This window comes from Charadrius vociferus, unplaced genomic scaffold (assembly GCF_000708025.1).
Source record: "Charadrius vociferus isolate BGI_N301 unplaced genomic scaffold, ASM70802v2 scaffold161, whole genome shotgun sequence".
Classification (NCBI taxonomy): domain Eukaryota; kingdom Metazoa; phylum Chordata; class Aves; order Charadriiformes; family Charadriidae; genus Charadrius; species Charadrius vociferus.
The window spans coordinates 7,361,183-7,373,935 of record NW_009646928.1 but is presented as its reverse complement, the minus strand read 5'-3'; the positions used below and the strand labels follow the sequence as shown (position 1 = coordinate 7,373,935).

The window sequence follows — 12,753 nt, the reverse complement described above, 5'->3', positions numbered from 1 at the left end:
TGTTTGCAAGTAGGGTTCAAAACAAGTTGTATGTAAGAGGACAGAGTCAACGTTTGAACAAGCCAGCTGGTAACGAATCTGAGTTTTATTGTACATAATAAAAGAATGTCACATAGAAACACTGCATTATTGCAGATTGCCTGATAGAAATGATACACACAACCTTATTATATCAGGCAAAAAGTACTAATCTGAAAGCATTCATTCTTATCAAATATATTTGGAGTTACAGTAAGAGAGCTAAGTTTATCATAGGGCTAATTAGAAAAGCAAATAGATAGCAAAAAGCCTTTCTAACCTGCATTATTCTGAGTCTATTACATATAGCTTTTGTGAGGCAGTATTTGTATGTAATTCAAAAAGACTGCTTAATAATCTGTGATTAATTCTGTATGGTGGTGAATGGGAATAATGTAACAAAATCGTTTAATTTTTTTTTTGTATTCATCTTCTCATCCATTGCATTTTAGACAGGAAACATACTGGGCCATTATTGAAATTACCACAAATTGGCTAAATGTTTTGTTTTGTTTTGTTTTTTTTTCCAGTTACAGGAATCTAAATGTGTTTAGTAGCACATACTATGAGGGGGTTTTCTATTCATTAGTAACGAGAGCCATCAACGTTGAGGATGTCTTTATTGCATAAGCTAATGTAAATCAAGTTTCCCAACCTCTAGGTGAGTCCCTTTTGCTAGTTCCACTGGAAACACGTTTATTCGCAGCATCGTGCACGATTACCGTGGGACGGAAAGCTCGGGCTGCGCGCTGCCTGCAGCGTGACGCCAGCACACCCCCCCAGCAGGCTGCCTGGGCTACCGCAGTCCTTGGCACACCTCAAAACCAGGTGTATAACGTACAGGGCGGTCTCCCACGGAGCAGAGGATTCTCCAGGGCGGCACAGCCTGTGCCCGGTGAGCCTCCCCTTTGCCCATCCAAGGCGCAGGCGCCCACTGGATCACCCAGGCACTGCTCTCTGCCGCTGGGTGCACCTTTGGGCACCCCAAGACTAGGTCAGAGCCCCTCTCCTGCCATACGCATCGATACAAAGCTACGTCGAGGACTGCGTGATTGGAAAAGCATTTGACTGAGGAGACACACTAGTTGATATTTTAACTTTATTTCTTTTCCAAGCCTTACTTTGGGCAGAGCAGTCCTCTATCTGATACACACCATCAGCGGTTGTGATCTTGCCAAAAGGATAATAAAATCCGAGATTATCTTTAAAGAAATAAAATGCTCAAAGACCGCAGCTGGAAGGCAAACACTCGGGATAATTTTTAATTCCAGTGAAGTATGACCTGTGCTTTCCAGAGCCAGGTATGCCAGCCAACACCACTGCACTTGGGAAGACAAAAGGACCTTTAGGCAGCAATTCAATGCTACGAACTACCAAAGTGACCCTCCACCTCCACCCTCCCTGCTAGAAAACTGGCTTGCGCTTACAACTACAGTGTGGAGGCATGGGCGCACACAACGCAAGAACAACGGAGTTCTTGCATTCAAATCCAGCATTTCATCATACGTTTCTCATCTGTCTTTTCCTGTTTTGTCTGAAAGAATAAGTGACTTTGTAATATGGTTTGAAAGAGTTAATATTTGATTTTAACGAAAGATAGAGGAGGGAAAAACCCATACTGTAGTGCAGAAAGCAACTCCGAGCACTTCAAAATACAGGTGAAGGTTTTACCATAACCTGTTTGGGTTTTCCCCCAGTAAAGACAAGGCTGAAGGAAAAAGACAATGCATTTTGGTTTTTTTGGATCTTTTTTATTCAAAAGTTTTCAAAGAAATAAAACAGAAAAAAGCTAACAATCTAATCAAATTTACAGTTCAAAAATGTCTTTTGGCGTTTAACAACAAGTCCTAGGAAACAAAACTACAGAGTTATCTTGAACCGGACAAATAAGTTACCACTGGCAAGTTTGTGGCACTAGTAAAACAAAAATAAAAAATTAACTCTCTTGATCATATAGATATCTCTATGAAAATCTTTTTTTTTCAATCTGTACAAAAGGTCTTTCTTCATAAATTAATTTTTTTATAATTTAATGGCTGTCTACTATGTGATGTTTAAGTAACTGATTATTTCTTTATGTACAGAGGTTAAATTTCCCAAATCTTACCCAGACAATGAGTATGGCACTTAGTTCAGACATTTCTGGCAGCAGCTCTTCCCTCCCTCTAACACAGCTATCATACTGCAGTTTTAATTAACGCAAAAATATCAAGTAGTGAGAGATCCAGGTTTGGAAAGTTACCAGATACAGGCAAGGTGCTGCAGGAAGTCTGGACTTTTACAAAGCAGTAATATTCCAGGGAGCATAGAACCAATAATACCACAACTTTTTAAAAAAAAGAAAAAACAAAAACACATCTCTTATGACTATGTATTTCACTAGAATCTACACTTCTCAGAGCAGCAATTTACTTTTGAAACTATGAAATGTCACCGACATCTATACTCCAATACTCACACAAAATTTAAAAACTAAAAAATACTTGAAAGAAACGACTGCTTAGCCCTAGCTCCCGAGCTAGGATGATTTGGTCTGTGGAAACAGGGAGGGCCAGCAACCTGTCCCAATACAAAAGGAAATAAACTTTGAGGTAGATAACTGATCATATACAGCTGACCAGAGAAGTACACAGTTTTGGAAGACAACTTAATTTATCATTCGATTTAAAACATATGCAATTGTAATAAAGAGCTTTAGTAGCAGTGAATTATCTAATATGTGAAGTACAAATAACTGTGTATTTATGAATCAGGAATTTCATAGTTTCAAAATTGGTTTTCTTTACACTTAACACTTGTAGTGATGATGTAAAGTGTGGCACTGCTTGGATCCAAGTCTTCCTTCATGCTTTTGTGTCCATACATCAATTAAAATTATAAAACCTAAATGCAAATGTACAAAAAAGGCACATTCTCCTAACCGCAAACTGGTCCGGCAAAAATAAAGAGTACAGAAGACGTAATGCTGAGACAAATCAGAATTATTGGTTACTGGCTCTTTGTTCTTTGGTAAAGTTACCTTTTAAAAGTGCCAAGTCTTTTTATTTTTATTTACCTACTATAGAGAGCTAGTACCCAATCAATTATGCTTCTACTTACATCTCAGCGTATGTTTGAAAACGAGTCCTTTAGCTTTTGCCATTTTGCTATAATAGCAACTTTTCTGTTTGCTAAGTCTCAGCACGATCCTCATCCTAAAGCACTATCATTAGTATAAAGGAAGGACAAAAACATTCGGTGATATCCCCGCCCCAAACTCCCTACTCTACCTATGCTAAAACTAGAACATCAAGTTAGTTTCTGAAAAAAGGCAAAAAAAGACTTTACATTGCATCATACAGCAGAGTTCCTAAATCATTCAAACTACCAGAGGGAACTATTGGCATATGGCCTTACAAACAATTTATCCTATTAAAATTTCCCCGGTCAGAAAATGTGTTTCACACAAAACATTTTTCCCCTCTTGCATTTCACTACCTTACATATTATGTGAAAAATCATTAAAAACACTTACTACACATTAAAAAAGCCAAATTTTCAGCAATTTTTATTGACTACCTTTAAAAGCCCTATGCTGCTGTTTTACAAGGCATAATAGACCAGCTCATTTGGTCAAAGCATTCTACACCATTAGTTTGGACTACTTACTGAAACAGCTACAGCATTGAAAGATTTAAGGCAAATTGGAATTCATAGAAAAGGATAAGACACTTCACACTACATTAAAAGAAAAACAGAAAGCTAAAAGACCAGACACTATAACTGCAACACTGCACTAAAGCAACACTCACACACTGCAAGCACAGAACATCATCTTAGATGTTTTACTATTTTAAACTTCAGAAAACCCATTTCATACAATAAAAAAAAAAAAGAAATAAAAAGAAACAAACAAAATAAAAATAAACCAAAACACAAATTCTGTCATGCACGTGAATAAGTCTTCGTGGTCATCTGTGCATACCCAGAAATTTGAATATTTTTTTTTGCGTCGTAACACTTGATAAAAATTTTTTTTTTTACTAAAATAAACCTGTTCATGGGAACAGCTACTAGATGAATTTAAGGTTTTTCTTATGCACCTTATAGAACTTATAGCAAAAATAGTTTTAGTTGATTTCATTATAAATAACATTTTCAAGAACCTGTGCAAAACTGTCAATAATTCCTAAAGCACAATTGATCAGTAAAATCCATGATTGTTTCAGCCTTTGCACCCTTCTCCAGGCCAGGTCAACACTGGACATCTGTAACACAGAAAGGTCAGAGCTAGAGCAGAATTACAATTGCATGGATTTTTTCTAATGTAGCTGGCCACAAAACTAAATCATTCCCTATTTTAGACAGCCACGAGAAGACTAAGTTAATCTGAGTACAAACTTGAGAGGTAACACAGGCGGCACTTTGGGTGCCTGGCCCTTCCCAGGATAAGGCGCTCCGCCAGGACACAGCCTGTATTGCATTTTCCCCCTCTATCGCTAATACCTGTTCAGCACACAGAGTTCCCACTGGAGAACAGTGAGACTGCACTCCAAACGATTTCCTTCTTTGCTGGTTGTTTGTTGGTTTTTTTTTTTTTAATTTTTTGTTGTTTCCTTTTAATTGACCAGAAGTGGTTGAGTGTGTGAGCTTACTCCCGCGGCATCTCCAAGGTTTTTGATCTCTGGAAAAGGAACACAACTTTCTTTCCGTGCAGCCTCAGGGAGACTATGTACAAGTTACAACAGCCAACACAGAGACAGCTAATGTGCCTCCATAATGGTTAATACCTAACAGCAATTCAGTGCTCATTAAATTTGAAGGAAGACTTCTCAATTTACTATATTGGCTTGTATTGCCATATGGGTTTAAAAAAATACCCAGTTAATGAAAAAAAGTTTAGACAATTTTTGAATTTCTCTAGGCAAGATAAAGTCTGGTATTTCGAGGTTTGTACATTTATAGGTGCATATATAATTATGATAGGGTTTTTTCAAGGGTCTTTGACTATTTTCACATAGTAGCACCTTTTTTAAAAGAAGCTATAAAGTTATTAAATGCAGCCATTAAAAGATGCCGTGTATTTCTGATTGACTCCATCCACTCGTGCAAATGTGCTAGTTGTCATTTACCCCTTATTTACGGCAATATGTATACTCTTAATAGGACATTCCCAAAAGCGCTGCATGTGCATTTAGAAAGAAGTTTCAATTTGACAATAGTGATGAAGCCACAACAATTAAGAGACCGCAGTCTTCCCTGTATGTAGGGTATGTTAGGGCAAGAAATAACTATCAACTCCCTCCCCTTCACCTGTCTGAAAAACGACGAGTACCAACATGTTCCAGGGACAAAAATACCAAATGCCATACTCCAAGGCTGAAATCAGCTGAGTAATATTAACCTTCCCCACATGCCCACGGCCACAGTCGCTGCTGAAAGATTTCACTGGCTCCTACTGCATATAAACACAGGTAATGGTACTTCTCTGAAGAATAAAATACGTGGCAGATTGGCTTACAGCAAACGCACAGAGTTGCTCACAGAGCTCGGTATTCTACACCGAGTCATCGTTATAAAAATGTGTCTCAAATGGCAACACATCTCATCCTTGCAGGAGACTAAAGGCTGCTCCTTCCCAGCCAATGGGAAAGATATGGACAGGCTGGGAGAGAGAGGCAGGACGGGGAGATGACATGCAGGATTACGCTTCGCTGTCTACCACAGATCTCTATTGGTAAGGAGGTTTTACATGCCCACGGGGAAGACTTAAGGCAAAACAAATAATTCCTTGAAAAGCGGTTAACACCAGCCAATAGCCTTGGCATAGGAAACATGCAGGAGCCGTGATTTTAACACTAGGAGATGGATAATGAGAAGAGTCTGTGGCTTTGCTTTCTCCCTGCCCTGGATGCAAATCAAGGATGTGGGCTTTCTCTAGATGCCGGCATTCGGCCAGACTACAATAATAAACACAGGTCATATGTTGCACTACGCAGACTGTGCCATCTGTTGAATGTGCGAAGTTTCCCCATTGGTTTGTTTCTATCTTTACATTCTTGAACATATAAGAAGTTGTTATGCCAATAATGGGGATGAGAGCAGCGCTGTCAAATAACACAGCTGACATGCAAAATCAAAAGTAATGGCAAAATGTGCGTACTGTTAGAACTACATATTTTAGGGAGAATATAACACAAATAGAAGTTCCTTATGCATAACTAATTATGATTTTCGAGTCTCTAATAAATGCCGTGAGAACTGTAGAAAAACCCTTCTAAGACGGCCTCTAGCACATTACTGCAGCTGAACAGAATTTTTCAGTATGAGGTCTTACAAAATATGATTTTAAAAAATTATGTAGTCAAGTTACCCTGTTTACAAAGCACTTGGAAAGATGAGCTAAGGATCAACTAAATTCCAGAATTGTAAATCATGGAGGATGGAGATGGGGGTGGTTAGTGCAAACACTATTTTCAAGCTGGCAATCTACAGAAAGCAAAAATTTTGCATGGAAGGAGTTTGGGTCAAGCTAAGGGCTGGTTAGTAAAGAAAGGCCATGCAAGCAAAACCAGAGGAAACCCAGAGCAGGAAAGTAAAACAACTCTGGAATTTGAGCCAAGCTAGGATGTGGATTAAAAATTAACTGCCAAAATTCCGGACCAAATTGCTTTTTCCTAGAATAAAGGATGAGCAGGGAAGTCTTGAGGCGAAAGGGTCAGCAACGATTTCTACCAGACCACCCTCCTGCCTGTGGTCTGTACGTCAGTCGCAAAGCTGCTTCCAAATCTTACATGTACCAGAACTAGAGGATATTATATGTACAAATACAGTTGCCTTTAGCACTGTGATTCTAGAATTTTTGCACTAATTCATTGTTATTCTTGTATACAGCATGCTGTCAAGATGAACAAATTAAAATACAACATAATCCAGTTATGCTATAGAGAAATTATTAAAACACTGTTATTTATAATTCACTAACTCACTTCTGGAAACTGTCCTTCCTTTCCTGGCTTCTAACTCTGGCCAAGTTCAAATTAACTTCACTGCCTGTCCCCAGATATGATGAGTGTTACTTACATGGTATAAAAAAAATACTTCAATACAGAGTACTGTAAGTTATGGAACAAAATATCTTTGAATTCACATCTTTCACGTGACAGGATGAGCCCCTACCTCACAGTTACTTATTTTGCTGATACGTATATGGAGAATGGTCACTGGACGTCTCTACTGTAACCTGTTGTTGACCACTGGCTTCCTGCAAATAAAACGGAAGACAAGACATGAGACACAAAATCAGGCAGCATTATCTGAAATCTGTATTTCCATGCGACTCATGCAATTAACAGTCTTCAAATCTAAAGTCCTTCTAGCATTTCTCAAGTGGGGCATTCCAAAACTGAGGTGTTAACTTTGCATGGATTTAACGTTTCAGCAACTAGAGAAATAAAACAATCATGCAAACCTTGTACTTCTCCAGCTGCTTTGATGCTAATTAAAAAAAACCCTTTGACATTATAGAAATAAATACATAAAGGGAGCAAATAACTGTTAGCATATTTTCTATCTGCAAATGCAAAACAGCATCCTGCCCCTCTCCTTTTGAGGGGCAGCAAGAAGGCATGAGACCTACTTAAAACATGTACAAACACTATCGCTTTGAGTATCGTGGTGTGACTGCCACCAGGCAACACAAAGAACTGTGGTTGGGATTTCACACACAGCCCCCCAGAAAGCAGGGAATTAATTCAGCTGATAGCGCCCTGGCAGACAGTGCGACCAGCTAATTACCAAAAGTCTTTCTCCCACCCACAATGGGCAGATGCATAAACTGAACCAAACAAGCTCTGGAGTTTCTGAACAAATAGACTTTGAAACGACGTGTTTTTTCTTACAGACTCTGGAAGAAACTGTCTAGCCCTCATTCTGAATAAAAGAGCTACAGCATACCTTGCCTAGCCCCTCGGTTAAAAAAGTACTGACCCATAAAATGGCGTAAGCTAAGTCAAAATAGGAGACAAACTATTGTCTACTATTTAGTTACACTCTTCAACTGGACTTGCAGAGGGGTTTATTAGGCAAATATGCATGGTTTCCTGAGATGCTAACGTAAAAAACCTGGGATTCTTTCTAAAAAGTTACAATCGTGGTCTGTTGGCAGAGAATTTTGCTCACAGGAGAACAAAATGAAAGACAAACTACAATATACTCCTGGCTTGTTCCTATTGGAAGTCAGGTTTCACAAAACACAAAGTTCGTCTGAGCTATGCTTATACGGAAGACTGTTCCAAGTACTGGACTGCTACAAGTACGGGTCATTCTCTGTTATAACACCAGTTATATTAGTTGAGAATAATGACACTTTACAGTTTTAATATACATTGTATTCACAGTACGTTCACAGTTACAGTGTTAGGCTTTACACAGTCATTTTCCTAGCAAAAAAAAAAAAAATATATATCCAATATAATATTCATGTCTCTTATCTTTGGTCTTTTATAAAATATACTGACCTCAACAGGAACCGCTGCTGTCTGGACATGTGTATATTGGGGTATGTAGGCTCCTTGCATAGCTGTTGTGGCTGGCATGTACTAGAAAGGCAGAGAGTCCATGAAGTTGAGTTAAAACCCAATGTAAATTTAAGAGTAATCAAAACACCTATCATGATATCGTCTACTAGATATTGACTGTTTCCCTAAAGCAATGTACATGACAGAAAGCCTTCTTGGTCTGAAATCAATAGGCTTTTCAGAAAAGTGAGATACCTGTTCTGAGAAAACTCAAATTAGGCTGCAAAGACTAGGTAAAGGACTTTCTTTGTTAATCCCAATCATCATCTTTTCTTTTTTGAATTCTATCTGCTCAGAAATGAAGGGTCTTTCAGTTTAGAAGCTAGCCTGCATCTCTTCTTCAGCTTTAGTTTTTGTTCCACACTTTGTATTACTTTCTGCAACTCTGATGTCCTGAAGAGCAAAACCAACTACTTTTTCTTTTTCAATACAACTCTGGAGTTACCACTGTCCTGGTCTGAGGTAAAAGAGGACCAATTTTGTTCAGTAACTTTGCTGGGCCTCTTCTAACTACTGAAATTAACAGCATATTGTGCAGATACTGTTCGCTCTCAGACTGATAAGACCTATGTTGATAGTTAATGCCAAGGCACGGTATGCAGAGAGCCTCTTCCTTATACTTATTACTGTAACACCCAAAGGCAGCTCACTTTGTTATTTGCTCCGTTGGAGAGTCGGAAGCCGAAAAGCACAGAGGGGTCCCACCTGCGGGGAGGAGTGGACGGGACAGGTGACCCAAAACTGACCAACAGGGGTGCCCAATGTGGAGCTCGAGCCCACAACCCTGAGATTAAGAGTCTCATGCTCTACAGGCATAGACCACAACAACCTCCTGGGTTCCTTTAATTTGCCTTGATCTGTTTTATTTGCTCACTTCCAATTTCTGATCAGCTAATAGACTGAAAAAAACTGCTGAATAGGATTAAAAAATGCAGACAATTCTTAATATTCTATTGGATGAACAACTACTTAAAGGATTACTTTTTTCCTACATGTAAGCTGCACATGCCTACTGTGATCTACACACAGCATTTTCTACTTGTGTAAGTTCTGTTTTGTATTAAATTGCTACATACTGTTCCAGTACTGCCTAATGAAAGATGACTCATCTGCTGTGTCAGAGGGCTTATCATCGATGCAGGCTGTAGTGACATGGTGTGGTCCATGGAGGGAGTCAGTACAGCACCCTATTAAAACAGAGAAAGAAAAATGGTTGCGGCAACACACGGATTTTAATTACTGTGTAAGTTCTGTTTTGTATTAAATTGCTACATACTGTTCCAGTACTGCCTAATGAAAGATGACTCATCTGCTGTGTCAGAGGGCTTATCATCGATGCAGGCTGTAGTGACATGGTGTGGTCCATGGAGGGAGTCAGTACAGCACCCTATTAAAACAGAGAAAGAAAAATGGTTGCGGCAACATACGGATTTTAATTTTTGTTTTGAGAGCCTAAGTACGGGCTGTCCTTTCAAGGGGATATACCACAAGAACTCTCCTTAATCCCAGGCACTGACTCAGGACACAGGTCTGGGGCGTTCTGAACATCCTACTCGAGCAGATGTGTTTTGCACAGTTTGGTAATGGGGTAAGAACTGCACTGACTTCCTAATGAACACTCAACTGATGTACAATGCACTTGAGACACCTGCTGAAAACACTTGGTAAAATATGAGTTTAACCAGATGCTAACTTTAAAGCAAAAATTGGCACGTGTTATTAGGTATAGATTCACTTAGCTTCAGCTTTGGAATTTCAGGCCTTAGGAAGAAACGGTTGTCTCATCTTTAGGAACGGAGGCTTTGGAGGATCGTTTGTGTTAGGGGAATTCTACCTGTCACATGTGATGTTCACACACAATGCAGAGCTACCCTAATTAATGGCTGGTTAGCAAAGCTGTGTAAAAAGATTGATTCTTTGTCTAAATACTAGCTACTGTGACGAGCTTTCTATCACTCTTGTACTATTTTGTTAACTTCATAAAAAGACTACATACAATTTCTAAACACTTGAGATTGCTAAATAGGGAGGGCAAACTCGTAAGGTTTTCAGAGTTATCCGAAACGGAAGGTTATCAACAAATTTCTTTTTAGGAATCATGTTCTACAAAAACACATTTCCAAATACTTTGTGTGACTTATGCTTGCAGAACTGTTGATTAAAACTGACGGAGGCTCAAAACTAGCAGAAATAATTGCAGTGTACTGAAAGCCAGTATTTTGAATCAATAACAAATCCTTAAAAAGAAAAAAAGAAAAGAAAAAAACCCTACAGAGTATAGTTGGAAAAACAACCATGTGATCAGTGTAGATGAAATGAGTCACAGGCACATCAAACACTAAAAGAATTTCCTGTCTGTAGACTGCAGGCTTCTCTGCAAAGCAAATGAGCAAGACAGCACCAGTCTTTGCACAGGCCAAAACCGAACTTAAGTCAGGAATCTAGATCTTTATTTTCGACTGTGAAAACTCATCTTGTATACCTGTGAAACTAATACACCTGATAGCATTGTTAACATATTGACTTGTGTCTTTCACAGCAGAATTTGCAAGATGATTTTTTTATGAAAATCTGTGTTGATAGAGAGAAAACCTAAAACCAATTGTGTGTGTGTGTGTGTTTAAACTCAAAAATCACAAATACAACAACAGCTAAGCGTGCGAGAGGGAGTTCTGGTTCAGTATCACCTTCTCTGCATGCACAAGAAGAAAATGTTCTGCCAAGAAGATTTACATTCTATAATCTGCGTGGAGAGGTTAATTAAAGTCAAGACAATATCCGTTCTATATCTGGAAACAGACTTGTTTGTTAACTACAGGAGTGCACATATTAAAGCACCTGTTATTATTTGTAATGCTCATCTCAAGAAACCTAATAAATCTCAGATATAATGGTACTTCATTGGCAAATGACATAGATAAGAAGCAAAATAAGAAGCAAAATATCATGGGAGAGTATAGATTACAATGTGTCTGGTACAGATGCCACAGCCAAAAGTATAGGGAGACCAGCATTACTCATGAGCAGCAAAGCCAGAACAAGCTATGCAGGTTTTCTCAAGTGAGTGCCCATAATGTCATGTATATCACTACATCCATCTGTCTCTCACAAATTATCCAGTCTGAACTATTCTAGACCCATTCTAAAACCTTGGATCTCCAATTCCAGCTCCCGATAGGTAAATAGTATGTAAAACATTGGTATTTGCAAAGTGCTTTTAATTTAAATAAAAAAAAAATAATAATCCTCAGGATGCTGACTTGGTAACTCTAATTTTCCTCATCACCTCAATACCCTGAAGGAAACTTTCTTTTTTTCCTAATAAAATGAGGCCCCAATTCAGGTTACTATCTTTGTTTCTCTTTTCATTTTGGTCCATGGTTTAATCATGATGTAATTGTTAAAACTCTGGAAGTAATTGGGCAGGAATTGACCTATTTCCTGTTGTTTAAAGTATGCAAAGTGTTTACACAATAAGTAAAACAACAGAGAAGCATAAAAACTTACTGGGTGCTGCATTATATATGGTTGAGGCTGCATCCAAGAAGGACTCTGAACCTAGAACAAAATCATAGAATCAAAGAATGGTTAGAGTTGGAGTCAGTATTTTTTCAGTTTGGACATTCTTTTCCTGAATACTCCAACTGAGATACAGTAATAATTTAATAAATCATGTTAACAAGCCCTCTCCCTTATTTATTCACTTTTTAATGCAATTAGTCACCCTGTGAGCAACATTGATTTCGATGAAAACTGTATTTATTGTATCTGTAAATCAGAAACAAGATTTGGAGACAACATACCACAGACACCTTTCAGAACAGTACGCTATGTTTTTAGTGCCCGTCTGAGAAAATTTATCAAGTACACTGAAAGGGTTCAAACAGACACAAGAGATTTCTGCTGTGGTGAAAAAGGAGGCACCTTCTGCGTTTGAAATTCCTTTGGGTAAAAGCAATTGGGACCTCAGAAGTTATGGCATCATTTGCCTTCTAGTGTGATCAGAATAAAATAAATTATTGAATTTTCACAAGGGAAAAAGAAATCAGTAATTCTGCTGGAAGAATTGTTCCAGGAACAAGGAGAAGATTTAGGAGAATTTTTCTTCTCCAAGACATTGCGGTACATTATTCCCAAAGCAGAGGAAGATGAGAAGGTTCTGATGAGCATTCCTGAT

At 38.4% G+C, this 12,753-nt stretch overlaps 1 protein-coding gene across 2 annotated transcripts in view; it reads right to left on the bottom strand.

Annotated features, from left to right (window-relative positions):
* Positions 1-1,753: 1,753 nt before the first annotated feature.
* Positions 1,754-12,753, bottom strand: part of RBMS1 (RNA binding motif, single stranded interacting protein 1) — a 68,057-nt gene continuing 57,057 nt past the window's right edge. For both annotated transcript variants that reach the window (XM_009894622.1, XM_009894623.1), the window contains exons 9-13: positions 12,084-12,134; positions 9,853-9,963; positions 8,517-8,597; positions 7,177-7,261; positions 1,754-4,265 (exon numbers count right to left, since the gene is read on the bottom strand). In XM_009894622.1, the coding sequence (XP_009892924.1) occupies positions 7,184-7,261; positions 8,517-8,597; positions 9,853-9,963; positions 12,084-12,134 (321 nt within the window). In that variant the 3' untranslated portion in view covers positions 1,754-4,265; positions 7,177-7,183. The remainder of the gene's footprint in view (positions 4,266-7,176; positions 7,262-8,516; positions 8,598-9,852; positions 9,964-12,083; positions 12,135-12,753) is intronic.